This window comes from Lontra canadensis, unplaced genomic scaffold (genome assembly GCF_010015895.1).
Source record: "Lontra canadensis isolate GAN:19392208 unplaced genomic scaffold, GSC_riverotter_1.0 scaffold161, whole genome shotgun sequence".
In the NCBI taxonomy this organism is placed as follows: domain Eukaryota; kingdom Metazoa; phylum Chordata; class Mammalia; order Carnivora; family Mustelidae; genus Lontra; species Lontra canadensis.
In genome coordinates this window covers 835,706-863,188 of record NW_022631155.1, presented here as the reverse complement: position 1 = coordinate 863,188, position 27,483 = coordinate 835,706, and the positions used below count along the sequence as shown (strand labels likewise).

The 27,483-nt window shown below is 45.5% G+C and overlaps 1 protein-coding gene across 2 annotated transcripts; it reads right to left on the bottom strand.

Annotated features, from left to right (window-relative positions):
- Window positions 1-545: 545 nt before the first annotated feature.
- On the bottom strand, window positions 546-16,595 carry GABRE (gamma-aminobutyric acid type A receptor subunit epsilon). 2 transcript variants are annotated; one of them, XM_032845282.1, is made up of 10 exons: window positions 16,455-16,595; window positions 12,327-12,547; window positions 11,816-11,883; window positions 8,007-8,227; window positions 7,219-7,301; window positions 5,733-5,870; window positions 1,666-1,818; window positions 1,354-1,553; window positions 915-1,077; window positions 546-729 (listed from the first exon to the last, which is right to left on the bottom strand). In XM_032845282.1, the coding sequence occupies exons 1-10, from the start codon at window positions 16,508-16,510 to the stop codon at window positions 581-583; spliced, it is 1,452 nt and encodes a 483-aa protein (XP_032701173.1). In that variant the 5' UTR covers window positions 16,511-16,595; the 3' UTR covers window positions 546-580. The 2 variants fall into 2 exon arrangements, with proteins under 2 accessions (XP_032701173.1, XP_032701172.1); XM_032845281.1 differs by having other exon boundaries at window positions 639-1,077.
- Between the last annotated feature and the right edge of the window lie 10,888 nt (window positions 16,596-27,483).

Sequence of the window (27,483 nt, the reverse complement as noted above, 5' to 3'; positions counted from 1 at the left end):
GAAAAATAGATACCCAATGGATGCAAGGCATTGAATTTGTAGTGCCGATGAAGGCTGGAGGTGGGGGTGGCGGGGGAAGAAGGAGGTGGCACAGCGGCAGAGGGAGATACTGTCCCAAAGAAGCTCAATTGCTGGCTCCCTTCCTCATGAAAGTATTATACTGGCGTCTCCGTGCAGGGGGAGGGAGGGCAGGAAGAAAAAACCAAGAATACGATAGTGTGATCTAAGGACGAGGGTCCCCTTCCCCTTTACACTGCTGCCCAACATTTGAAGGAGGTGTCAGAAACAGGCAAGTAGCTGGTCTATGCACTTTGAGGGTGAGGCCAGAGCTGGGCCTGGAGCACCACAAAGGCAGTATTATTTCTGGAAAAAGGCAATGGGTATCAGCACTGGGAGATAGCTAACCTATTCATACATGGGCACCGTCTTGGGGAGCTAGTCACTGACAGCCTGTGATATGAAGTCTGAGCATCGTTAATGCCTCTTGAGTAATAGAGAGGAGGCCGCTCTACTTGCAGTGGACTGCCATGGGGAGTCCGTGAACGGGCCAGGTAAGGGAGAGGGCCAGCAAAGAGCAATTCTATGCAGCCTTATATTTGGGGAGTGGGGAAGGAGAGACACTCCCGTGTTGCTCCTGCTGCTGCTGCTGCTTTCCTCTGGCTCCCTTGCAAGGGGCTGTGGGACCTCCTGGGGAACTGGGGAGGCTGTGCACACGGTACCAGCTGGCACCTACAAGTTAAGGCAAACGAGCCAGTAGAGCGCATTGAAGAAGAAGAAGGTCACTGGGAAAACGAGTCGTGAATAGTTATCCAGGCGGTAGACGTGGATGAAGAGGCGACCGTGCTGCCAGACGCCGCCCTCACAGCTGCGGACCGCGCACAGGTACTTCTTGCACCACTTGAAGCAACCATTACCAGCTTTCTGGATGGCACGTCGTCTGAAAGACTGCTGGGCTGGGCAAAATGGGCCCTCCTCTCCATCACTCTCCTCCGAGTCCTCGACCCGGCACACAAAAGCTTCTGGATGCTGCTGGCCATGGGCACGGGGAGGACTAAGGGCACGAGCACGAATATGTGGCTGAAACGGACAAGGGAAGAAGTGGGAAAGAGTCAAACAAAGATGAATCAAGTCTAGGTGCTGCCCCAGGGTTTCTGGAGGTTCTGTCCCTGGCACACTGCTTTTTGTTACAGTGCCCCCCGCGTCCCAGCATGACATCAAAAAGTTTATTCAACCTCAGGTTCTGCACCCCCATCACTTGGTGAACTGGCCGTCCACGTGCCATGAGTTCTAGTGCCCTCACGTGCATGCCTCCACACTCCAAATCTTACCACCACTCCCATACCCAGGTCATACATGGCGAAGTTTTGGAGAAGCACGGGGTTTCGTCCAGTTGTAGGTCAGAAAGTTGAGCACAGCAAACTCCATCAGAGCACAGAAGCAAAAGACGAAGCAGATGGCAATATAGAAATCCAAGGCTGTGATATAGGAGACACGTGGGAAATTCTTACGGGAAAAGGTGCCCAGTGTGGTCATGGTGAGTACAGAGGTTATTCCTGTGAAAGCACAGCAGTGAAGGTGGGCTCAGCTACCGATCCATATATTACACTACTGAAAGGACCCTTGAGAAGGCAATTCTGTGCCCATGTGTATGCATTACCCACTTACCTAAAGAGGTTCTGGCTGGAGCAGAGTCTTTCTTGATCCAAAAGGAAACCCAGGAAAGCATTGTGGTCACAGAAGAAGGGACGTAGTTTTGAAAGGCTACAAAGCCAAACCGCCTGCTCACATTAAAGAAAAGCGTCGTGACCATGAAATCACCTGGAAGACATAAAAAAATACCACTTCATTACAGTACTGACATGTGGTCTCCCCCGGAGAGGACAAGCACATTAAAGTTCTTATTCAGCTCATAGGATCCACACCACAGCCCTAAGATAGAGGCACATTATTCCAGTGCCACATACAGAGAATCAGAACAAACCCAGAGAGGATCCATGCAAGACCCATGGTCAGTTAGGAGCTAAGCCAAGGCCAGAAACTTCATTGCTTCTTTCTCAGCCGACTGCCCCCACCCAGTGTCTGTCTTCCCAGGGTGACAGAAGTGTCAGAGGAAGGTGAAAAAATCAGTTAGCCCTCTAGTTATCAGGACTACACAGCTAATGTCCAGAAGGATGGCTGAGACCCTCACATCCATTAAAGTGCCATAGCTAGTCTGCAGAATCATAGCCTGACACATGCACTACTGGCCTTTACAATGTATACTCTCAGGGAATGAGCTGAGAGCAACCTGTGCTGTGGTGGGGGAAGCACAGAATTCATTTGGCCTCCTTCCTATTCATTCATATGCCCATCCCAAACCTCTGGTTGTTCCTTATTCCACAACAGCTACAGAATCAAATGCATACTCTGACCTGACACTGAAGGCCCACTATGACCTGGCTCCAACTGACACCTTACACACACACATGCACACACATACCTTCCTGTAAACTAATCTCATGTACTCCGAGATTTCCTGAGATAGCTTGCATATTTGCACCAATATCCAAACCCTAGATTCCCTATTCTCAGTCTACTACCCTAATCCAAACTGAGTGTTTCAAAAAAATAGAAGAATTAGATGAAAATAAAAATTGGAGCATCATGTCCTTGATGGCTCTTCCTCTACAGTGATTGCTTTTATAGCACATAATGACAACTTACATCTCTAGTTGGCATCTTCTCTTACACCCTTCTCTTACACCTGCCTTATATTCTGACACACTCATCCTAAACACTCTGCATTTTCATCATGATCTTAGAGATTCTGGGAGCTCTCCTGAGCCCAGAACCTCCCATTTCATGTTCAACATCACATAGGGTTTGTGATAGCTCAAATTCTGGCTCCTTAGTGAAGCTAAACTCCAAACTTCTATGTAAGTGGTGCTGTAAAATTCTTCGACTTTGAATTAGGTGGGCTTTTTAAACCCTTCAGGATTTAAATCTCTCATGTAAGCCCTGTGCCTTGCCTCTTGCCTATCCAAGCCCAGCATGGGCTGGAACCTACTAGATGCTCAGTGACTCTTGCTGCTGTCTGGCAATAACTTGGTAAAGCAGACCAAAATACTAACATGTCCACATGTTCTATTTTGCAAGGTAGATCACCTGCATAGCAGGTCTGTGTATGTTGGAGCTGAAGGAGAAGAGCAGCCTTTCCTATTCACCTTGGCAGCACTGACACTTAACGGGCAAGGGTTCTCTGGAAAAAGGTAAGGATGTGGCCTGGGATTAGCAGAATATCTGTATTCAGAGTAGTAGCTTTGTGGATAGAACTCCTACCCAGGGCTCCTGCAGGAACCACTCACACTTGCCTACTGGCCAGAATGTATTTACCAAGTTCTTAATTCTCTTGTCCTGGGAATTGGCTACAATTTAAGACCCTCTATTTAGCTACAACCACTCCTCATGAAATATATATTCTTGTTGCAAGATTTATTATCCTATCAGTTTTTCTTTTGCTTATTTTATTTATTCCATCCAAGGAACAACTTTCTCCACTTCTCAAGATGTGGAAATTTGTTTCTGAAAGCTGAGGGAAGGATACTAACACATAATTTCTTATTCCTGAGAGATAAAGGAGCATGGGCAAGGGAAAAAAGACATCTGGAGCTGAGGAGCCAAATCCAAACAAAACATACCCCCCCAAATTAAAGATGCTTCTGCTCTTCTCTCATCTGGTCAGACCAGAGTTGGTCCCTGTGCTGTCAGAGGAAGATAATTTAATAGACTGTGTCCAAAGGACAGGGACTAGAAGAATGAGTGGACCCAAAGCTGTGACGAACAAAGGAGGGAAAAGAAACTAGACTGTAGAGTCTTAAAAAAGATTATGACCTTGGACTGGGACCATAGTACTGGTCCTTTAATCTTGACCCCGTGTAAGAGTGACTGGACTTTCCATAAGTTCAACAGTTCTAGGGAAAAGTAACTAGGTCTAATGGGTAGGAGTTCCAGGGATTCCAATTTCAGATGAACAGGGAATTTTCTGAGGAACAGAGTTGTCCAGAGAAGGCAGAAACTCCCTTGTGAGAAAGTAAAGTCCTAATCATGGGTAAGATTCTGTCAGAGTCTCGATAGCCACCAGTGAAATTTAACTCACTTACTGGGGACAAGGCTGTGCTCTCTGAAATCTTTCTGAAGCAGATTCTCTGCTTCAAGGCCCAAGGTGACCAAACTCACAAGCTCCCACCTTGTTCTGAGCCCTTAGGTATTGTTACATAAATCTGCTTCAGATAGAAAGAACTACTCAGAGGCTGATGGGAAGAGTTTAGGACAAGCCTAAAGGAGAACTATGATACTGGTGAAAGCATAATTAAAGAATTAACCTCTAGCAGAAGAGAAAGAAGCCCTCCTTTTTCCCCAAGAACACTCCTCTCTCCCAAGGAGGGCTGGTGCTTACCTATTGTCATTGTTTTTGTGATGATACTGGCTCTGGGGCTTCAGAGTCACTAGGGCACCATTTTGAAACAATGCATAACCATCTACTAAATGGAACCACTAATAACTTGAAAGCCCCTGGGCCTTGTCTCTTCTGCTGCTTTTGGTGAAGTGTCTCCACCTGTCTGGGAAAACTGAGATACAGAAAGGCAAGAATCAGGCCCATGGTTAGCTGGCAGAAGAACAAGGATCCCAAATCAAAGGCAGTACAACTGCTTACCCAGAGACCCTGAGAAAAAGAAAAGCATTTGTAAAATATCCCTCTGCCCCTGCCTAGGCAAGCAAAGCCCTAGCCAGATAAGCATGAGCTATTCCTCACCCAGTGACCAACTCAATAAGTGCAGCAAAAGCAGATTTTCTGCCTAGCTACACAGAAGCAAAGCAAGACTCTCTCTATGGCAAATGGCTGGTTGGGTGACTGACTCCATCTGCGTTCTGGAAGTGATGAGGCCAGTGCCTGCACTGCCCTGACTTGGTCAGTATGTATGAAGAAGGTTTCCAGGGATGCTCTGGGAGCAATCCTGGGAGGTTCCTTAGCTTCTCATTGAGATCACCTAGGAACACAAGCAAAGACACTCATATCTGATTAGAAGCTGACATTGAAAAGATCCAGGACCCTCCCCTTTTGTCCTTGTTAGGGACAAAGTCAGAAAACCAATGATCATCATGTGCATGTTGAATGCACCATGAAGGCTTTGACAGGAATCTGTGCTTGTTAGAGCTGCTTCTTTAAAATAAATGTTGATGCAGTAGCAATTATAACTGCTGAAACCTCCCCCATACTATCCCAGCCCTCATCTAGCTGATATTAGAACTCTAACCTCCACTTCCCATCAGGACCAACTTTGTTTCCCACTCAATCAGCTTGAATTGGTTCTAGGTATGGAGAACTCGCATGAGCTCCATTCCCCAAAGTCATTCAAACAAGCTGGTTGTAACAAAGACCTAGAAACTGAGAGGTCTGAACAACCAAAGCTAATTGCAATTCCTGACAGCAGTAAAACTTTAACTATTTACCTACCTTCTCAGGGACTTGGCAAAGCATTTACTTCTTTGCAGATGAGACTGAGATGTAGTTACAAAGTCTCAGTTTCCTCTGCAAATAGTTGTAAGTGCTTAGCATTTATAAGACAGGAGTCATATTCTACAATATTTTCATGGGATGATGACATACATTTATATGTACGAATGGCCACCTCTGGTCATCCATACCACCCTCCTGGGCCTCCGCCTAGCCATGGTTTCAAAGACACACATACCGGCAGGGGTTGAGATAGTTTCAGTAGTGTTAGTCACTCCTGTAAAATCAAACTGAAAGAGCTTCCAAGAATTCTTCTCATTGATTTTAAGCTTGAAATCTTCCCATTTGTAGATCAACTCACTCTCAGGATAGAAAACTGTAAAGCAACATGGAAAGGAAGGTCTTGTGAGACTGGAAAGGCCAGCTGTCTCCATCAGCATGGATTCTGAGCAATGCCTTGGAGTCCTGACTCTGGCCTCACCACCTGTGGGACCTTGCCTCTCTTACCTCATTGTTGAAGTCCGTTCAATATGTGCATTTACTGAGCATTTTTCAGTACCAGGCTCTGTGCTGGAAATATAAAGATGAGCAAGGCGGAAGCCTTGCCCTCAAACATTCACATTTTATTGAGTAAGATAGTAAGTATACATCTGTAATTGTTGGAATTGCTGAGAAACCTCCACCCATGGGGCAATGGAAAAACAGAGGGAAAGACCACTTGGGGACACACCCAACAAAAATGTCATAGAGTAGGTGCCATTTTCAATAAATCTTAAAAGCTCAGTAAAATATTCTCTGTATAAGTGAGGCTGAAAGGGGGGGGAGGGTGTTCTATGCATAGAAAGGTGAAAATGCCTGATGGATTATGGAAATGCCAAAGGTTCGGGATGGCTAGCTCACAGAGGCTGGATGAAGCATACAGGAATGGGTACTAGGGGCCAGTTAATGAAGTACCCTGGGAGTCATTCCAAGGAATTTGGTATTGATCTATGAGAGTTCAGGGAGTATTTGAAACTAAAACATGACCTGGTCTAGATGATGTTTCAGCTACGTCACCCTTGTCATTATATGAAGATGGCTTGTTGACAGGGAGACAAGTTTTGGGAGGCCAATGCAGGAATCTGGCCACAACAAAATGAATGAAGGCAGGAATCAAAGCTGTGGCAGTGAGAATGCAGAGAAATAGGATCAATAGAGACTCAGGATGGAAAACCAATAAGATGTTTTGATTGATTAGATGTAGCAGGTGATGGAGAAAAACATCAAAGTTCTTGGCTTGGACAACTGAGTGGCTGATAGTGCGTATCAATAAGACAAATGTGAGCACAGAAGCAACACATTTGTTTTGGGGGTAGAGGTTGGAAGAAGACAATGTATTTAGTTCTGGACATGTTCAGTTTTAAAGTGAAGATGTTGTGAAAGATGACAAAGACCTAAGTCAAGGTACTGACAGTGGAGATGGAGAGGAGCAGACACACTTGAATTACACTTCAGAGATGGGTGACTGACTTGAGATGGAGTGGGAGGAAGAGGGAAGAACCCAACAAGAGTTCCAGGTGAAGCAACACAGTATTGTCAGCAGGACAGGAGATGAGGAGGCTCTGGGCAAATCTGACACCATCTTAGGAGAAAAACAGAGGCAGAAAAATATAAAGGGCAAGGATGAGAAAAAAGAAGGGGCTCAGCATGACTCTGGGGCCCCAGAGACCTAAGAAGGTACTCACAGCTAGAGAAAGACAGAGGGCAAGAGTGAGAATCCATTGGAAATTTGAGCATGTGGAGTAAACATCCAGCATCAATGGTCATCCTGGAAGGGAGAAAGGAGCCTCATTAGGCTGGCCCTGAGCACTCAGGTATCCACCCACCTTGGCCTGGGGACCACCACCAATGAGTGGCAACAGTAGGATTTGAAACAAAGAACTCATAAGAGAAACAAAAAGAGAGGAAGAACAGCTTGAAAGTATCTGGTTCCTTTGGTTTCTAACATCAGAGAAATGTGTGGACCAGTTTAGATAGTCTTTTGTTTCTTGCCCATCCCAGCTTCCAGGACTTGCCTACCTACTCTCTACCACCTTCCCACCTCATACCACCAATACACAACCTTCCCCTGCCAGACATTCAAATGTCCAGCCTGCTCTTAGGTATTTTCCACAGTCTGTGTTGCTGCTCCACTTGGGCAATTCCACCACCGTGGACGTGTCTTTACATCCAGTGCCCACTTGGGATGGAATTGTCCAGACAATGCAGTCATACTCTAGTTGGGGGTGGGGGGCTGTGGACTGGGAGCCAAGTAACTGGCTGACAGCCCCAGCTCTGCCATGAACTTGGTGTGTAACCTTAGGTAATCTTTCAGTTTTGAGGCCTAGTGTCTATGTCTACACATGAGGGGGCTGAGGTCAAGCTCTAGCAAAGCTGGAAAGGCCCTTAGAAGTATCCTTCAGGATGAAATCCATATCCATGGTTACTTGGTGAAAAGAGTCCCAAGAGGTAATATTCCAGAGGCTTGACATACCTAATTGTGTACAACACCTTGCCATCCTTGTGGATGCGAGCCATCTTGTTGGACATGGTGATCACATGCTCTTGAGTCCTCTTAGAATTCCTAAAAAACGTGTCTGGGATCCATAGCTGGCTCACCATGTCACCATTCAGAACAAAACTCTCAAAGCTGCCATTGTAACGGAGGCGCTCATCGTACCAAGTCTGGCAGAAGGTAATGTCAATGGTGTATTCCTGGTGGGATTGACAGAAAAGCACACACCTAGAACTCTACAGGCAAAGAGTATTCTCATGCCATCCTGTGAAGGGCCTATCAAGCAGATAGAAACCGAGTTAGGTTTTCCCAGAGGAAAACAGCATGAATTAAGTTGTAGGAGTTTTCTATTTCCGGGATTCCCAAAAGAAAGGAACATTCCCAGATAAATAACAATCAGGGAAGACACATTTTGTCCAGAAACACGTGAATTAATTGCACAGGTTGGGCTCATCACATCACCACTACCTTGTAGGGTTATGGGATTACTCCAGCCAGGTTAACACCCTCCCAGCCCCACGTTTCCATAGCAAACCAAAGATTTCAACTCAAAATCATTTTAAACATTTACAAATACACTCACACCTTTGGTTGTATATGGTGACGTTTTCCCTTTCAGTTTGATGATTATTTGTGGAGCACGAATGTTAATTAACATCAATTCTTTGTTTTCCAGAGTTATATTTTATTGTATTTTTAAAAATATTTTATTTATTTATTTGACAGACAGAGATCACAAGTAGGCAGAGAGACAGGCAGAGAGAGAGGAGGAAGCAGGCTCCCTGCTGAGCAGAGAGCCCGATGCGGGGCTGAATCCCACGTCCCCGGGATCATGACCTGAGCTGAAGGCAGAGGCTTTAACCCACTGAGCCACCCAGGCGCCCCCAGAGTTATATTTTAAAATGAAGTTTTGAGTCATAAGAGAAGAGTGTATTTAGTCTCATTTTTAAAAATAATTGTTTTGTTTTTTCTTTTTAAACAAGGGCACCTGACCTCTGAATGTGTGTGTGCATATATATAGCTATACCTATGATTATTTGGTAGCCAGATGATATAATCTATCCCATAAACTGTCTGTTAAACATTGAGAAGGATGTTTAATAGGAAGAATCATGAGAAGCTAGAGATTTGCACTACTGATATTAAAGGGTAAAAAACAGACTGCAATAGAATTGCAAGTGGTGTGAAGAGCAAGTGCCAGAACTAGACCAAGGGGGAATCCTGAGGGCTAACTCAACCCCCTTTACTTTAGAGGTAGAGAAAGTGAGGCTCAGAGAGAAAAGAGACTGTCCAAAGTCACAAATAGCTAATGGCAGCATATTGGCTCTGATGCTCAGAGCACATGACCTTGCCCTGGGATGACCTTCACTGATTTCCCTCTCTTACGCTTATTTTACTTGCACAAACAATCCCTTTGGGTACCAAGTTCTAATTTTCTCCTGTAAAATCCCTAGTTCTTTCTCCTGAGTTATCCTGCATCAGTAAACACCAACCAGAAACCCACAGTTTGGAGGCCAGAGCCCTCAGGGGAAAGCTTGGTGTTTCTGCCTCGGGCAAGAGGTGTTGCGAGCCATTGCCAAATTGCTGGGAGCTAGCCTTTCAGACTGAGAAGGTTCCCTGGAGTAGGCCAGAGAAGCGAACAGAAAAAAGCCTGGCTACCATTCATATGGGAGCCCCCAGCCCTGCTCCACCCGTCCTCACCAGCCTTCATAGGTGGCTTTCAGAGTGCTTCTATAGTCCCAGGTAGCTGGCAGTTCCAACTTGGCCTATGGAGCCTCCTTCACTCCTAGGCCCTAGGAATTGTAGCTAGGGGAAGTCTTTCCTCCACAATCCATGCATGCTGTGCTCTTGCTCTGTGTTACAGTGTTTCAAATGAGCATTTATTTTTTATTAAACAAGATACCAATTTCAAGTTCATTACACAGCAACTGATAACAGTTTATTTTTTCCCCCAGTGTGACAAGGGAGCTTGGGTTGTACATCTTTTTTAGCTCAGCTGAAATCCTAGAAATTCAGTGTCAAGGAATTGGCTTAATTAGGATTGCTTGCAACAATGATCACAGCAGGAAGCCTTAGCAACTGTTGATGCTGTGATGGGCAGTCATTCCCAGACTGGTCACTGCCTTCTAAGCTCAGGCTAGGTGTTTCAAAAATGTAACCAGGAAACTGATAATAACATTGGATTTAAATCTCCATGCTACGGGCTCAGGTTTCTCTCCCTAAGAAATAATCCTATGCTCTACACAGCATCTGATTAGCTGAGGGGTGGAGGAACTCCCTTCAAACAATCACACCTCTTTTGTAACAAAATGCTTGTTGAGAGGCTCAGTTGCTTCAAACTTAAAATCAAGATCCCAGTGGCATCCTTGCCTGCCATCCAGGCTGTGATGAAGATCCGAGGAGACAAGCATGCTTTGCTCATTGGCTGTGAGAGAGTCAGACATTCTATATTCCTTCCTTACCAAATACAAAACTCCAGTGTCACCAGGGAAAAGTAGACTGTACAAGAAGTGAGAACTCCCAGAGTTTTAAAGAGCTATCTGAAATTATGTAAAAGACCAGTCTTCTTGGGGGAAATTTAATACCATATGAGTATTTGGCATCTTCTAAAGGTACTTGGCCTAGGCTAAAGCAGCAGTTTATTGGCCAAAGAAAATCAAGTTGTTGGCTCCTCTTTGGACCAGTTCTGTGTTGCACGCCAGGTTCAGTGACTGCTAACTTATTAGACTGTATCCCTCGGGCTTGTTAGGTATCAGGGGGACAATAGTGACTTCTATATAACAAGTTTCATAATTCATTTGCTCAGTTAACAAATACTGAGTCCTTAACACCAAGGAAACCATAATCAGGAGAACAAGGCAAATAAAGAGCACATAATTACAAATGAGGTAGGGAAGATCAGGTAAACAACTATGATATAAGCTAGAAAAATCTGAATCCCAAAGACACGACTGTGGTGTGACTACGAAGGGAGCAATTAATAGTTGTGGAGGTCAGAGAAGATGCCATTAGAGGTAGAAACTGAAGGATAAAGCTTATGGCAAGTAGAAAATTGGAGTAATGACATTCCAAATAGGAAATACCTGAAACAAAGACTCAAAGATACAAGGTGACTTGGTAACACCCACACTCCAGTGTGACTAGAGCATGTGGTCTCTAAATGGGTGGGAAAAAAATAAAACCAGAGCTCTGGGTTGCCTCCAGCCACGGAAGACCTTGAGCACTAGAGTGTGGTATTGAACTTCACACCTTAGGCCAGGTTAGAACTACAGGAGGTACATGACACAGGAGGCATATCACACAGGAAGCCAGGTCAGTAGGTAGACCGGGGTAGGGAGAGTCCTTGAATTTTGTATATTTCAAGGAGAGATAATAGAGGCTAACTGAGGACATCTTGACACTAGAATGATAGTAATGGGAAAGGAAAGAGAAATGAGAGAAGCAGTCTGACAATAAGAGTTAGTAAGTACAGACTTAAATCTATAAAAATCTCTATCAGAAAAAAGAGCTGTTCCACTGTGGTGTTTAAAGTTGCTTTATTATTTTTATTTTGAATGAAAGACTAGGAGATGTGGTCAGGATCCTGAAGGTACTCTCCAGGCAGCAAGGGGCTTACCTTTACCCACCTTCTAGAGTCATTGTTGGATATAATATTCCCCTCTTCAAAGCAAAAACAAAACCCAAACCACAAAACTCCTAGATGCAGAACAGAAAAAATAACTGTGTGAAAGGGCCCACGGGTCAGCTCTCTGGGCTATGAGACACTGTAATCAAAACTCAGTACTTACCATGTCCAGGACAGAGACAGGACCAAAGGTGTTGACAGAGAGCTCAACAGTGACCACAGTGGGCTTTTCTGCAAAGGAAGCAGATGTGGCAGAGATCAGTGTCAAATAGGAGCAGGGACGATGCGGGGGGTATTGTCAGAGGGGAAAGCAGGGTGGTGGGTGAGGACTAGAGACATGGTTTCAACATCCAGTCCTATTTCTTTCTTTGTTCTTTCATGGCAAGATCTAATTCACAGACTGCTAAGAGCTGGACATACCTTGAAGGTCAATCATCTGGTCTACTCATTTTATTTTTGGAAAAACTGAGGATGAGAAAAGAAAAAAAGTCTAAACCAAGGTCAAGAGCACTGCTAAGACTAGAGTTGATATCTCTTACCTGACAGGTCAGCAACAGCTATTCCTGTCCATGTGCATGGCGGCACCGTTACCTGTACCCCACACTCATTATTCACACCTATGCTGTCATCAACCTCCTGCTCCAGCAGGGGAAGAACCGTGTTCTGCTACTCACCACCTATGCCAGGGCGCAGTTTGTGGTCATAGTTATTCAGGATACTGTTCAGAATGTGAGTGGCTGCTTGCAGGCTCCCAAGTCTGTGATAGGAACCTACAGTAAGGGTGGGCACTGTTTCTTCAGAAAGGAGTTTGTTTTCAGGAGCCTGGGGCTGGTGCCCGTAGACATCATCAGGGGCAGAGGGTCCATTTTCTGATTCAACATGAGGTTCTTCACTCCTAGAACAAAAACAAACAAACAAACAAACAAAAAGAATAAAGCTCTGTTCTCCACTCTGAAGGGGACCCAGCTGAAGCCTCTTTGGACAGAAGCAAACCAAAATAAGTCTGCATCCCGAGGCATAAAGAGTAACCGGTAATAGCAAATTTTGGGCCAGTAACAGATTATATTTGTTAATTTCTTGTAAATCTTGCTGCTCTTTGGGGACTTTCCATACTACCCTGCCTTTATGGAAATTCTTTATTTTAAAAATATCCTAATAACAAAACCAAGTTCAAGATTTTAAAAGAATTTCTCCAGGTAAGATGAAGAGGATATTGCTGTATGAGCTTTGGCCAATCAGCAGACGTTACTAGCCCTGGCCTCCAGTCCACCTGACCAGCACCGCCCGGGAGCAAATGGGTGGGCAGAGGGCCCGGATTGCTGAGGAATGCTCCGGAAAGCCAGAACGGCCTCTCCCACAGAGGACTAGGACACCGTGGGAATATTCTGCATTTCTTTGCTTTTGTGATATTCACGGTTTGGAGTTGGGGGCCAGGGGTGAGGAGAAGCTCTGAGCACTGAGGAAAGGCAGGAGTCCCTTACTCAGAGACTGTCATCTAGGAGAGAGGACTGACTGGAATCCAGCCTGAGTGCCACAGCCTTGCACCACAGCCAAAAGATAAGAATTAAATTAAATAAAACAAAAAATTAAAAAGCCATCTAGCAATGTATGAAATTCATTGATGGTGTTAGAAGTTAGGGTCCTCGTACTTTTGTGAAGAAGTGGGCTTCAGGATCTTCTGAGGCTCCAGTCATGTTCTAGTCCCTGATGTGGGTGTACTGATACCCGTGTGGTCATTTTCTGACAACTCATCAGCTACGCACTAATCATTTGAATACTTTTCTGTATATATGTTCTAATTCAATAAAAAAGTGTTTCAAAAAATGTTAATAAAAATCTGCTAATATATAGATCTTATTTGGATCCTGATTTTTAAAAGGCAAACTAAAACACAAAACAAAAAAACATTTATAATGCAATAGGGGAGATGTGAACACTGACTGGATAGTTTCTTCACTATGACAAAATTATTCTAAAATTTTTGGTGTAATAGTAGTATTTTATTATGTAAGTGCAGTCCTTATGACTAAAAATGCATACTAAAATAATTGCATGGAAAATGATATGAGATTTGAGATTTGCTCTAGAATAATTTAAGCAGAAATGCAGAGTGGGTGGAGGACAGAGAAATGAAGTGTGGCCATGAATTTATAATTAATGAGGCTGGTGATGGGTACATGAGGTTTCACTCTATTGTTCCCCCTGCTTTTCTGTCTTTGAAAAAAATTATAATTAAAAGCTTTTTAAAAAACCATCAGCAAAATTAATCTATGATGTTGTAAAGCAGGACAGTGGTGTCCTTTGAATAGGAGAGTATACTGGGCGGGGGGGCATGTGGTGAAGCTTGGGGTGGGGGCTAGGTAGAGAGGACTAGCAACATAGGCATGGCTTCTGTGGTGCAGGCGCAGGGCCTGGCAACTTGTGCAGCAAAACGCATTTTCCTGCACTATTTCAAGCTCTTAGAATTGCCTAACTGACATACAGATGTGCCAGATTTATACCATTTTTCATGTCTGAAGTGGCTTATTCCCACTGTGGGCAAGGGAAGAACTGGGCTTGAGAAAAACAGTTTCCATTTCCAAGTAACACGTGCAGAAATATCCTCTTTCCCTGAGGCATTCCCCCCAGTCCTCTGACTGCTGGAGGGGCAGAGGGAGAACAGAGGCCTGAGACCCTGCAAAATGAGTGATGTGGCTAGGAGCATGGCACAGTCAGGACTGGCACTGCCAGCCAAGACCACCCAAATGTCTGAAGCCAACAACAATAGCCCCAAGGTTCAAGAGGCAAACAAGCAAAAGCCCAGGGACCACTGAAGCCCCCCTGCTCCCAAACTATGTCTACCATGAAAATGATATCAGAAGGTCTTGAGGTTGCTGTAATTCTACAATCATCCTTTGCCAGTAAAATACAAACAAAACAAACACACTCATCCTGGGGTCCTTGAAGTTAAGGAGCTGCTGATACTGCATACCTTTTCTCAGCCAGCCATTAAGCTCCCTTTCAAGGCTAGAAATAATAACAACTTGAAAAACACTCATGCACTGGGTTAGCGGAATCTTCCCATGGGGCCTTTTCATGCATCCACATCTCTCTATATGCAATGGTTCAAGATGGAGCTGAAATTCTGCATCCCCTCCCACTACTGAGGATGTTCTTTCAACTAACTGTGGGGGAAGAGGGGGGAGGAGGAGGGGACTGGAAATGCTCTAGGAGGGGGTCCACTGGGTTGGTTTTTTCCCCCCAAAATCAGCCCTCTTTTTCAACTTACAGATGAAGAAACAATCCCACCTGGGGGGAGGGCTGTGCCCAAAGTCACAACCATTTGAGGCTGAGCTGGGAGCAGAGCAAGGTTTCTTGGTTCGATGTGGCCCTTGCCAACACACCCCAAAGCCATCTCCAGCTCTGACATCATGGGTTGCCATGTTGACAATGTCTGAACGCCAGATACTGAGGCCCTTCCCTCCCCATTCACCCCACTGGACGGGGAAGGGTAGTTTCCTTGTCAACAGCCCCTCTTCCCAGCTTTTATTTATTATTTTGTTCCTGCTCCTCCTGCTTCCTTCTGCTTCCAGGCCCCTCTTTTGAGCTAGCCAGTAACCATGCCACCTCTCCCAAACAGTTTTATTCATATCTGGAGGGATGTAGATGACTGGAAATTCCTAGCACGCATTCAGAAATATTTGCCAAGCCCCTGCTGAGACCAACCCCCACACCCCAGGGCACCGGTGAGCCAGCAGGGAGCCCCACAGCCCCTCCCCTGAGGTGCTAAAGCATTCTGGGGTGAGGAAAGAAGCCTTCTCCCTTCTCAAAACAGATAAGCAAGACAGGAACTCAGGGCCCTGGAGAGTTCTGGAATGGAAACCGTCTCAAAAATAGGAAGCAGTCATCTTCTACTCTAAAAACTCAGAAGTGTAGGGAACAACCTTTCTAGCAAAGTATCAGGGCCAGAAGAAAGTGTGAAGGAAGCTGGCTGTTCAAGGGAAATCTGTTGTTAGCCTTTGGAGAAGGGGATGGGGATTGGAATCGAGGACCCAAACCTCAGACCTCAGAGAATAACATACTTGGCCTCCGGGTCCGGTCAACCCCAGACCCAGCAGGGCGTCTGGTGCGGGCGGGGAATGAAGGAGGAAAGAGGAGGCTGGCGGCAGAGTGGAGTGGGGTGGATAACTGGGGCGGGAATCCTTGGACTAAACTGGGGCTGGTGCCTGGCACTGGCACCAAGAGACGCGGCGGGAAGGCAAACAAGTAAAGTTAGAGTTATCTGGCACAGTGCCTGGTACTAGGTGCTCAGGAAAATAAATCTGAATGAGAGGACAGACAAGCCAACACTCCAGCATTTAGGCGCAGTTTCGTTCCCCAAGCCAGAGCGCCTTCCTGGGCGCCACCTTCCCAAAGTCTCCCCCAGTCCTCAGAAGCGCGAGCCAACGCTGGTCGGTTACTTCGCGGGCCACCCGCCTCTTCCCACGGAAGACCCAGAGAGGGAGAAGCGTGCTCATGCCCCCAGCCATCGCCGTGGTTTTGGAGAGCAGGAGTCTGGGACCGAAACGGTCAGGCAACAGGCGTCCCGCCTCCCTTCCTGGGCGCCTCTTCAGGGGTCCGGAGTGCCCATCTGAGAGGGAGCGGGTTGGAGGCTGGCAGCGCGTAGCGGGGACCCGGGATCCGGCTAGCCCGCACTAGAGATGGGAAAAGGTGGGAGCGGGGCTTGAGGAACGTAGGGGAGCGGGGGTCCGGAGAGCTGGCCCAGCTCCAGGGGAGAGGGAGCCGGGCGCAGAGGGCTCCTGGGTTCCGAGATGGAGACTCACCTAGACGGGAGGACTATGGACATGCCCAGGAGGATCAGGAGAACTTTGGTTAACATCTTGGTGGGGACCGGCGCGACCACCTGTAGGGAGGTCGCTGCGCACGGTCTGGCCGCACCGAGCGCGGTGTGCAGGGTTTTACTGGGCTCCAACTTCCACTCCTCCCACTCGCCCCGCCCCGCGCCCCCCCACTCTGGCCCCGCCCCCTGAGCCCCGTTGGAAATCTCCGACGACCTGTTTACTGCTGCTGCGGACAGTAGGGTGGATAGGCTCTGGCGGACGGAAGGAAGGGGAGGGAGAAGAGGAGGGAGCCCTGTCGCCAAGGCCCCCCAGCCCCCGCCGCCACAACTGCCGCGCTGCCAGACAGCCACGGGCGGGGGACGGGAGAAGGGAGGAAGAGGCGAGCGGGCTGCGCGGGCCCCAGGAGGGGGAAATACGGAGGTCCGCGGCTGCGGCTGGGAGGGCGGCCACAGAGTGGGCCAGGCTAGGCAAGATGGGGGACTAGGTGGACTCCTGCCTCCTTATAGAACCCCTCCAGTCCACTAGGGCACCGCGGGATCGAACTGTGGCTTCCAGCCCTCTGCTCCCGCCCCTATCACCTGTTGCTTCCCCAGGTCTCCTGGCCTCTGACATTTCCCTTACCCTCACTCCAGACCTTCCAGTCCTTCAGAGCATCTCTTGGCATCAGAAGGAAGCTGGTAACTGAGTACCTTCCTTGGCACAGGGGAAGAAGAGAGACTTGGTGGGGGGGGTATCTCCCCAGCAAGCTATGATCTGAGCTACTACACAGGCCAGTTTCTCAGGTATTGGGGGGGGCAGGGGAAGACCCACCGGCAGAAGACCAGGCCTAGGCATTCACTAGAGCATTTTCCCTTAACTGCAGAGAGGCAATAACTGACTCAATGTGGGTCCAGGCTTAGCCCCAGGGGCCTGGTTCTGAGAGGGACCATCTGGGACCTCAGAAAACTTTCCAAGACTGGCTGGACTGGCTTTCTGGAAACTTGGCTCTCAGTCATGCCAGAAATAGAAGTGAGAAAGCACTGGCATTGGGGATGAGAGTGGAGGTCAGTGCCCCCATTCAGTGGGAATAGTGAAGTCTCAAGTATCCCTGGACTTTCTCTTTGTCACCCAGAACCTCATGATTCACTTGAGAAGGGAAAGGATTACAGATACCTGCTGCTCTAGAAGGGGCTGCGTGCATCTTAGCTGGCAGAAGGCTCCTTGGAGAGCCTTGCTGTACCAAGCTAACCTAATACAACCTCTCTACCATCCTATCCTTAGCCCGTCACTCTACTTTGTCATCTCCACGATACTGCCCACTAACTGATGGTCTTCTTGGGCAGTTCTTTGTGAGCTTGTGTATAGTGGGGTCCCCTGACTGAAGTAAGCTCAGTGACAAAAACCAAGCCAAACCAAACCAAAATACATGTCTGTTTGGTTTTCCATCATATCTCTGAAACCTAGATATGTTCTGGTTACAAAATAGGCACTCAACAAATATTTGGTTTTGGCCTGTGTGCAGCTGTGTATGTCCCAGTGCCACTGAGTTTACTGGGACCTAGCCTCCCTTCAGCCTCTGTGCAAGGGAGCAGAAAACACTGCAGGGCACATTCAGGCCTCTGGTGTGCATGCTTCCTAGCCCTTTGACAAGGCAAACTTCATGGGCTTGTGACCTGTACAGAAAAACCCCACTTTGTTTAACACTTTGCTGCCCTCCTCTTAAAATCCTTAATAATTTTTGAACATGTGCCCCTGTATTTTTACTTTTCCCTCAGCCCTGCAAATTATGTAGTCATTCTTGCTGTAGGGAGATATGTGCAAAGCAGGGACCAGGCAAATGCAGAGCATTCCCAAGCTCACTACAAGGAGAAAGCTGTCCACCATCTGCCTGCCCTCCTGTCCAGCACTAGAGTGCTGTGCAGAGCGGCCTTGGGCTTGAAGTATCTTATATGGATGTCCCTACTTCCACTGACACTGCAGTTCCAAGAGATGGAGGTTTGACTGATTTCCCTGTACTCCCCTGGGTTGAGTGCTGTGCTTAATGACCAGCATTAGTTGGTCACTGAATAAGTGACTGAGTCCCAGGCAGCCAAAAGAGGCAAGCAGTTATAGCTTTTTAGTCAGAGGACCCACTCGGGGCACCTTTCTCTTAAGGGTGGAGATTAATCACATTCTGCCATTTTCCTTAGCCACCTCATCCAACAGGATATCTACAAGGAGCTGTGGAAACTCATGAGCCTTCTAAAAGTCAGGGCCTGATCACTCTGTTGCAGTTCTCACAGTGCTTTCTGTGTGCTTGTGTATACCAGGCCACGGGCTTGGCAATGAAGGGATATAAAGCAAGGCCTTGGACATAGTTTTCGTTCTCCCATGCATGGCTCAAAAAAAGGAGAAGGGACTTCTCTCAGAAATTACTAGCACAAGGTAGAAAGTCATGAGTGCCTTGGAGTTCCCAGAAAGGCCAGGTCTCCCTCTGGCTGGGCAGTTCTGGAAACTGCAGGCAGGAAGAGGAGCCCATGCTTTACAGAGACTTGAGATTTGTAGCAATAGATGAGCCTTACCAGCAGAGATACGGAGATGGGCATTCCTAGCACAGAGTCAGCCGAGATACTGAAATCAGAAATGTGTGGTGCTTGATAGAAAACAAGGAAGAGTTTGCTGGGAGTATTTGCATGAAGAGACATTGTGGGAGATAAAGCTGGAGTGGCAGGCTGGACAGGCTATTTCTGTGCTTTGAATGCTGAGCCAAGAACCTGTACTTTTTCTTGTAAGCAAGGGGGAGGTTACAGAAGATTTTCAAACAGAGACGTTGCATGTCAGAACTGTTCTTCGAGGACACCCACCCGTCTGATAGGTCAGGCAAGAGTGTTTTCAGGAAGGACAGGCTGGAGCCCATTTTCTCCCAGAAAAGGAGTTGTATGGATCTGAATGTGAGCAGAGCTCCCAGGATGATTAGAGGGGAGAGAACAACATGGGGGAGGCTTAACTGACACATTCGATATCTACTTGGAGTCAGGGAGGAGGCAAAAGAAATAGGATGGCTAGAGAAGGTACAGGGTCTTCCCCCAGGTGACCAGGGTGGCAGAACAGTAGTAGGGAAAGCAGAAGGAAGGGGGGGGAGATCTTTTAGTCACAGTAATGAGAATAGTCCCTTGCATTTTGTGTTTCACTTTCTGATGTCCCAAGAACCTTAATATTTATTGTCTAGATTTGTTTGTGTGTGTGTGTGTGTGTGTGTGTGTGACTCCCCATTTCCCTATTCTGATTACTTCAAATATATCTCTCTACAACTAGCTATTCAAGCTGGATATAAACAAAAAAGTTAATATATCAGCTATATTTTCATAACTAAACCAAGCTACACATTGATTAGAAGAGCCCTGTGCAACCCCTTTATCAGTTGTGAATGATCACTTTTAATAACCAATACCAACCCACCATGTGTCATGTTATACATGTGGTTTAGGGGTAAAACCAGAGCTGCTGGTCATAACATCTCTGTGTTCCTGTCTAGCTTGGCCCAAACTGTAACACATGCACAATGTGTTTTTCCTGTTAGACCAAGGGGGAAATTCCCATCCCAAAAAGTTGTGCAATATTCTTAGCTAGTTATGTATCTGGGTTTACAGCAAGACCAAGATGCCTGGGATACTGGGGGAAGCAGGCTGGGGGAAGAATCTCCACAGGGCTAAACTGAGAGCTAAAATGGATGAAGGGGCAAGCAGGGGACAACCAGGCTTCAGAGCAGAGAGACAGTAGAGGCAGAGGCAGCACAGGGCAATGATTAGGTCCTGTGTCCTTGTGCCCCCCTATAGGTGGAACTGGGTTTGAATTTCAGATCCTCCACTAGATATTAGCTGAATTAACAAAACTTATGTGTCATTATCACCATTACTGATAAATTACTGAAAATTAGCAGTGAAGGCACACCTGGTATCCCTAAGGTCTTGAACAGTCTCTAGCAAGCGTCTGACAAGGGAGCAAGAGCCCAGCCCCAGATATGCATGGCAGAGCTAGGCTCCCATTTACAGAAGGTGATAATGGACTGGACAAAACAGGTTCTAGACCTTGGGGAATTGGATCACTGAGCCAGCACCCTAGGCTGGTGGTACTCAGGTCCAGTTTACAAGGGAGGAAAGGCATTGCTGGGGATGGAGATTGAGAGTCCCAGCACATGGGTGCTATTTAAAGCCATGGGACTAGATGCAATCACCCAAGGCAAAGAAGATGGCAAAAGCCTGAGTCTTGAGAGAGCTGTCACAGTAACCAAAAGAAGAAAGGAGAATTTCTATTGGATGGCAGGTTCAACAACATTCGAGTAAGACGAGGATTGAATTATGCTGATTGGGTTTATCAACAGGGAAGTTATTGGCAAGCTTGACACAAGCTGTTGCAGTGGAGCATTGGGGTGGAGGCCAGTTGACGGAGGGTTGAGGAGTGCAGAAAAGGGGCAGTGAGATAAGGGAGAATACCAACACAGCTTATCTGAGAAGTCTGGCTGGAAAGCAAGGAGAGCTGTCACTGTCTCCCAAACCAAAAGAGGAGATAGGGCTTAATGAAGAGGACATGTCTGATTTTTCTTTGGGTCCCTATGGCCTGGACCAAGGCCTCAGAGAATAAGAGAAAGAGGTTCAAGGAAAGAACTTCAGCATCTTCCGTGAGAAGTGAATGTGTGAGGTGAGGATGTGAAGCCAGAAAACACAGACAACTTTTTAAGAAGTTTACAGTGAAGGAGGTCAGAGTGCAACAGCTAGGGGGAAGAAAATATTTGGAAAATTCTGATTTTTGTGTCTTAAAGATCAATTACATATGTTTATAGGCTACAAGGAGGATGCCAATTGGGGGAAAGAGGGAGGGAGGAAGTCCTTAAGGAGGTAGTTGGGTACAGTCAGTCTAGTGTGCAGGACTGGTCTACTAGTGGAGGATGAATACCTCTTCCTCAGAGGAGGGAGGAAAGGAAAGGAGAAGAAAGAGACAGGCTCATTTATTTATTCAACCAACATTTGTTACCATGTACCAGGTACTGTCTCAGATGCTGAAGAAATGAGAAAAATAAAAATTCCTGCTCTTGTGGGGCACACATTCCAGGGGAGGAGGCTGACTATAATATCTATCTATCTATCTATCTATCTATCTATCTATCTATGTATATGTGTATGTATGTATGTATGTATATGTGTGTATATATATATATATATATATATATATATATATATGGCATTTTAGAGGGTAATAAATGGTTTGGAGAAAATGTAGCATTTTAGAGGGTAATAAATAGTTTGGAGAAAAATAAATGGAGTAAGGTAAGTGGGATCAAGAGTGATGTGGAGAGTAGGTTACAATTTTACATAAGATGGTCAGGAAAAGCATCCCTAGGAAGGTAACGCTGAGCTATACATATGTCTGAAAGAAGAGTGTTTTAGTACAAAGGAACAGGCAATAGAAATTACCTAAAGGCAGAGCATGCTGGGCATATTCCAGGAACATCAAGAAAGCCAGTGCATCTGGAGTAGAGTGAACAAGGAGTTAGTGAGAGATAAGATCAGAGATAATGGTGTGAGACTGACAAAACATGTAGTGTCACTGAAAGAACATTTACTTTTACTCTGCTTAAAAATGGAAGCCATTGGGAGAGTTATGCGCAAAGGAGTGACATAATATGGTATAGAGATGACATTTAAAGCCATGGGACTAGACGAAATGAACATGGGAGTGAGTGTAGCTAGAAAACTGGACCAAGGACAGTAAGAGACTAGGGAGAAGAGAGGGAGCCAGCCAAAAAGACAGGGAAATGTGACCAGTGAGGTGAGAGAATAATCAAGAGTGAGGCATCATTGAAGTCAAGAAGGAAGGAGGAATTCAATTGTTAACCAATGCTAGAAGGTCAAGTGGGATAAGAGTAAGGCTTAATCATTGTAGTTAACAATATGTAAGTCATTAGTGACTTTGACAAAAGAAGTTTGTATGATGTGCGTTTTTGGCTGGATGGAGCATTAGAAATAAGGAGCATAGAAAATTCCTTGGGGGAGTTTCATTGCAGAGGACAGCAGCTAAATGGGACAGTTGTTGGAGAAAGAAGGAGGGTCAAGAGGTTATATGGGAGAAGTGATAGCATATATATAAGTTGATGGGAAAGCCCAAGTATAGAGTGAAAACTATGCTACATTGGAATGAGGGTGAGGATGATGTTATTAAGTGAGCAAAAGGGGGTAAGATGTAATGGTTTGGAAGCAGCACTATAGAAGGTGACAACCCTACCTGAGACCCTAAGAGACATGGAATACAGGAGAATAAATCCCTTCATATGGCCCCCAGAGCTAGTGCCCTATCGCAACATATCGACTGGATTAATGACTGAGTGTGTGAATGAGAGGCCTGCATGGGAAGCCATGCCCTCCAGGTGGAGAGGAGTTAGTTACATTTGGATAAAGAGGTGGGAAGGTGGAGGCCTCTCTCTCATACAGCAAGGTGCTGGTGGGCTAGTGGGAGGCTTTGAAGATATAGGGGATGCCAGAGTGGTCAGGGTCTGATTATAGTTATAGAAGCACAGAGAAGTGCAGGGATGGATGTGCTATATAGAAAGCAATGAGCACAGAGACTTACAGGAACTGGGTTGTGGAATGTGGTGGGTCTTCTTGGAGTTTGAGGGATATGATTATCTGCATCCCTATCCCATCTGCTCCAAATTCATAGTAATTTAAAAATAAGATATAGGGGTCAGACAGATACAGAAGAACAAATAATTCCCCACATCCCTTAATAAAAGGAGCTGAGGCTCCAAACTGGCTTCCATAAATGCCATCCTATCCCTAACCCCTGCTTCAAATTAAACTTAACTACCTTTCCTGAGGACAGGCAGCTACAAAAGGCAGGTGGCCTTCCTGCATATCTCAGAAGTCTGGCACAGAAGAAGCAAGGGTGGCTGTGTTTTCCTTTGTTCTGTCTTACCAGTCAGGTATGCCACTGCTTCTCCTTAGGGAGGAGTAAGAGAAGTAGCAGAAATCTTCCTCACATAGCACAGGCAACTGAAGTTCCCTGTTGTATAGGCAAAGTGAAGACACTAAATAGAAGATGAATCATTTCACTTACAATCTCCAGGTTTTTATTCCTTCTAACTACTTAAGCTTAATGATTAAGTCCAAGATTAACCATGGGTTGAACTATGACCCTCATGTTTGTAGCAGGGGTTTGGGGAAATGGGACTTTATATCAAAAAGCCCCTTGTTACAGAGAGTCCTGTTCTCCCTTTCATGGAACCCTTCCCCCATTACCAACTCCTACCCTCTTTGTATTATCCTCCTTTTTTTATGTAGGGAGGGGCTAACGTTTTGAAATCCCCTCTCCTTTCTCACAGATGCTGTTCTGGGTGCTGGGGTTACAGTGACAAGCCACACTAAGTCCCTGCCTTCATGAAGCTTACATTCTTTTTTTTTTTTTTTGACAGGCAGAGATCACAAGTAGGCAGAGAGAGAGAGAGAGAGAGAGGGGAGGAAGCAGGCTCCCTGCTCAGCAGATAGCCCGATGCTGGGCTGGATCCCAGGACCCTGGGACTATGACCTGAGCCACCCAGGCACCCCTGAAGCTTACATTCTTAAGCGAGGAACAGGCAATACCCAGATAAGGAAGTAAATCTGATAATTTCCAGTACAAAATACCTTGGGACCATTAAAAGTGGTAACGTAGCCAAGAATAACTGCAGGAGAAGGACAACGGCCTGTCAATCTTGTCAGGGTGCAAAAAAATGTCCTGGGTCCTTCTGGACCTTCTGGGTAACTTGGACATTCAGGGCACTCAGCTCTGAAACCAGTTTTGCCATCTCTAATTACAATGTGGAGTAAAGGGAGCAGGAGGGAAGTAAAATGACAAAGCTATTAATATATGAGAGGCTGCCAAGCCATTATCATTTATTTCAAGTGGTGGTAAAAGCAGATGACTCATCCTTCAGAGCTGCAGGACTTTGCACTAAAGAGTGTGGATGGTTTATTGGCTTGCCTGTTTTCCTAAGCTCAAAATTCAGGGGATAGAGCTTCTGAGAGCCAGTAGCCCTGAGGAGTTGCATTTCTTCACCTCAGCTCTAGAAAGATTTTTCCAATAGTCAAAGTTTCCATGAGAACAGATTCTTCAACAATGACTGGGAGCAGGGTGGTTTCTGGGTGGGGATGAAGCTAAGCAGCTAGATGGTCCTTGTCTTATTTGCCCTCCCTCAGCAGACACACTTCCCTGCCTTGTAGGCTAAGAAGGAAAGGAAGGAGTCTTTTGTTGGAATTCCCAAGAGATGCTCTTTTTCTCTAGTGCTCTGGGCAAATGTAGCCTATTTCATGAAAGACATTTTTCCCCCTAAGGCTTTGGAAAACTGATTGGCAAGTTCATAATGCTTGCTGGGTCCAACTGCCTATCATTTGTAACATTTGGGAGTGTGTGTCTTCGTTAAGTGCTCTGAGAGGCTCCCTGTATGGAAGCTCTGCCACTGAATCTACAATGTGAAGTGGTTGGTTCTATAAAACCGATTGGTTCCAACAGACTAAGAGGTGAATTCACCTAGGAAATATGTAGTTTTTTTTTCTTTTTTTTAAATTTTTTAAATTTATTTTCCGCGTAACAATATTCATTGTTTTTGCACCACACCCAGTGCTCCATGCAATCCGTGCCCTCTCCAATACCCACCACGTAGGAAATATGTAGTTTTAATATAAAAGGGTCTTTGTAAAAAGCAGTTGTTCTTTCTTTTCTGATGCATCATCAATAGTATCACTGGTTGGGTCTCAGTTCCAAAATTATTAGGGCTGGTGCTATTGTATGAAATAGAAAGGACTCCATGGTGGGCCAAATAAATTTGAGACTTCCTATTTCTATGGGAAATTTTGACAAGAGAAAAAAAAACAGAGAATGTGTTTTCATCTCAAAGGACCTAGTATTAGATGGGCTGTAAGAGGAATCAGTATTTGGAAGGGACTATAAAAGATTTGATGAAGCTGGTACTAACTTCCTCCTGAAATATGAATCTCTTTTATAGTCTCCCCCCACAAGTGGGGCATTCATCCTTAGATCGAACCAGGGATGGGCTGACCACTACTCACAGGGCATCTTATATCACTTTTAGACTAGCTGTACAGCAAAATGTCCTTTGACATGAGTGAAGAATTACCTGAGGGAAGGTAGAAAGGCCAATCAGACTCCTTGCTTTTCAATTCTAAGTTGGCCAGAAAAAAAAAAATTTAAACTGGTAATTAGAGAGCCCATCCCTACTACTCTTTTGCCCTGCCCACATAGGCAGGCATGATCTGAGTTCCCTCTTTATAGGTATACACTCTATGACATTCATTAATCATTCTCTCTCTCTCTCTCTCTCTCTCTCTCTTTCACACACACACACACACACACACACACACACACACACACACACACAAGTAGGTGAAATATTATCTTAATGCTTCAGATACTATATGGACCAAAGATTAGCCAAGAATACAGAGACATCACAATCATCTGGATGTCCCAAAGTTGACACTAAAGCTTCTACCATTTCTTCATGGACAAGCCCTTAGGACTTTACTTAGAGTCTGTTTACTTAGTCTACACTCAGTTCTAATATCCTGTGGAAATATGGTTACCAAACCTGTTGCAGCTTAATAACGTAATTAGAAGGGACCAGTGCTTATCCACCTGATAATCCAGACTGCAAATAGCTTTTAGTATTGTCATAATCAATAGAATTAACCATAGAATTTTCAGTGTGTTCTTGGGGAAATTACTTTCCTTCTCTGAGCCTGATTTTATTTTTGTTTGCTTGATTGATGTAAGAGACATGATAGCTCCCATGTATATTTTGCAGGCCTGTGTTATTGCTTGAGTCAGCTATTGTGTTGGAACATTTATAGTGCTTTTAGCTGTGAGTAATGAAAACCCTTACTTACATTGACTCAGACAACAAAAAACATTTATAAAGAGGTCCAGAGGTAATGTGGGCTGTTATGTTGCTTAATTCAGCTGCTCAACAATGTCTTTGAGGACCATCTCACAGATAACACAATGTAGTTGGCTTTTGTCTTTAATGGCAGAACTTGAATTAGAACAAGAACTGAATGAACTTAAAGGCATCTGACAATTAACCCAGAACCCTGTCCAGTGTTCATGCTGCCTTAGGGTTTTGGATATTCCATAGTTAGCAATTGTCTTCTGTGTGGGACTGTGTTGGGGGGAAAATCACTGGAAGTTGAAGAAAGCTATGGCAGGGGAGCTTTTGATGTCAATTCATTGTAAAGTTCCATACTCCCAGAAGGATCTAATTCTATGAAATGTTCAAGGTATATCAGAATAGAAAAAGGTCATGGAGGTTAGAGAGACATGGTCTGTTTAAGATGCCTCTGGTTAGGAGTGGTGAGAACACTGGGTACATAGAGGGATAGGGTGAGAAGTGAAGCTGGCATGTATCTCTAACGCCAAGGTGCTAAGACTGAGTTATCAATTTTAAGGAACATTGTATTTAAGTAGAGGAGTTTGGCATGTCAGATTTATATTTTTCAAAGACCAGTAAGGCCAGGATGGTAAGTATTAATTTGGAAATGTGGAGTATGAGAGCAGAGGTAGCTGAATCTCTTAAGATGCTATTGCAATATTCCAGGAGAGAAATACTGAGACTCTGACCTAGGTCAAGGCAGAGGGGGTAGAGAAAAAGGATTTCGATTTCATCATGGTTTGGTCTTAGCCTGGTTTTTGGTAACAGATTGGATGTAGATGGTGAAGGAGGATTCAGCCTACGGAAACTTTCAAGTTTTAGGTGTGGCATCCTAGTGCCTCAAGTGTGCTTCACTGAGATAGGCTCCATAGCAGAGGCAGAATGCCCTTCAATGGACGATAAAAGTTTTGGTAGTTTGGAATATGTTGACTCTGTGGTGTCTGTGGGATGACCAAGTGGAAAGTTATAGGAGGCAGTTGACTATATCAAGCTGGAGCTTGGGACAGAGGTCCAGGTTAGAGACTGACTTATTAACACTATGAATTATATTATATGTAGCACTTTGTATTTTAAAAA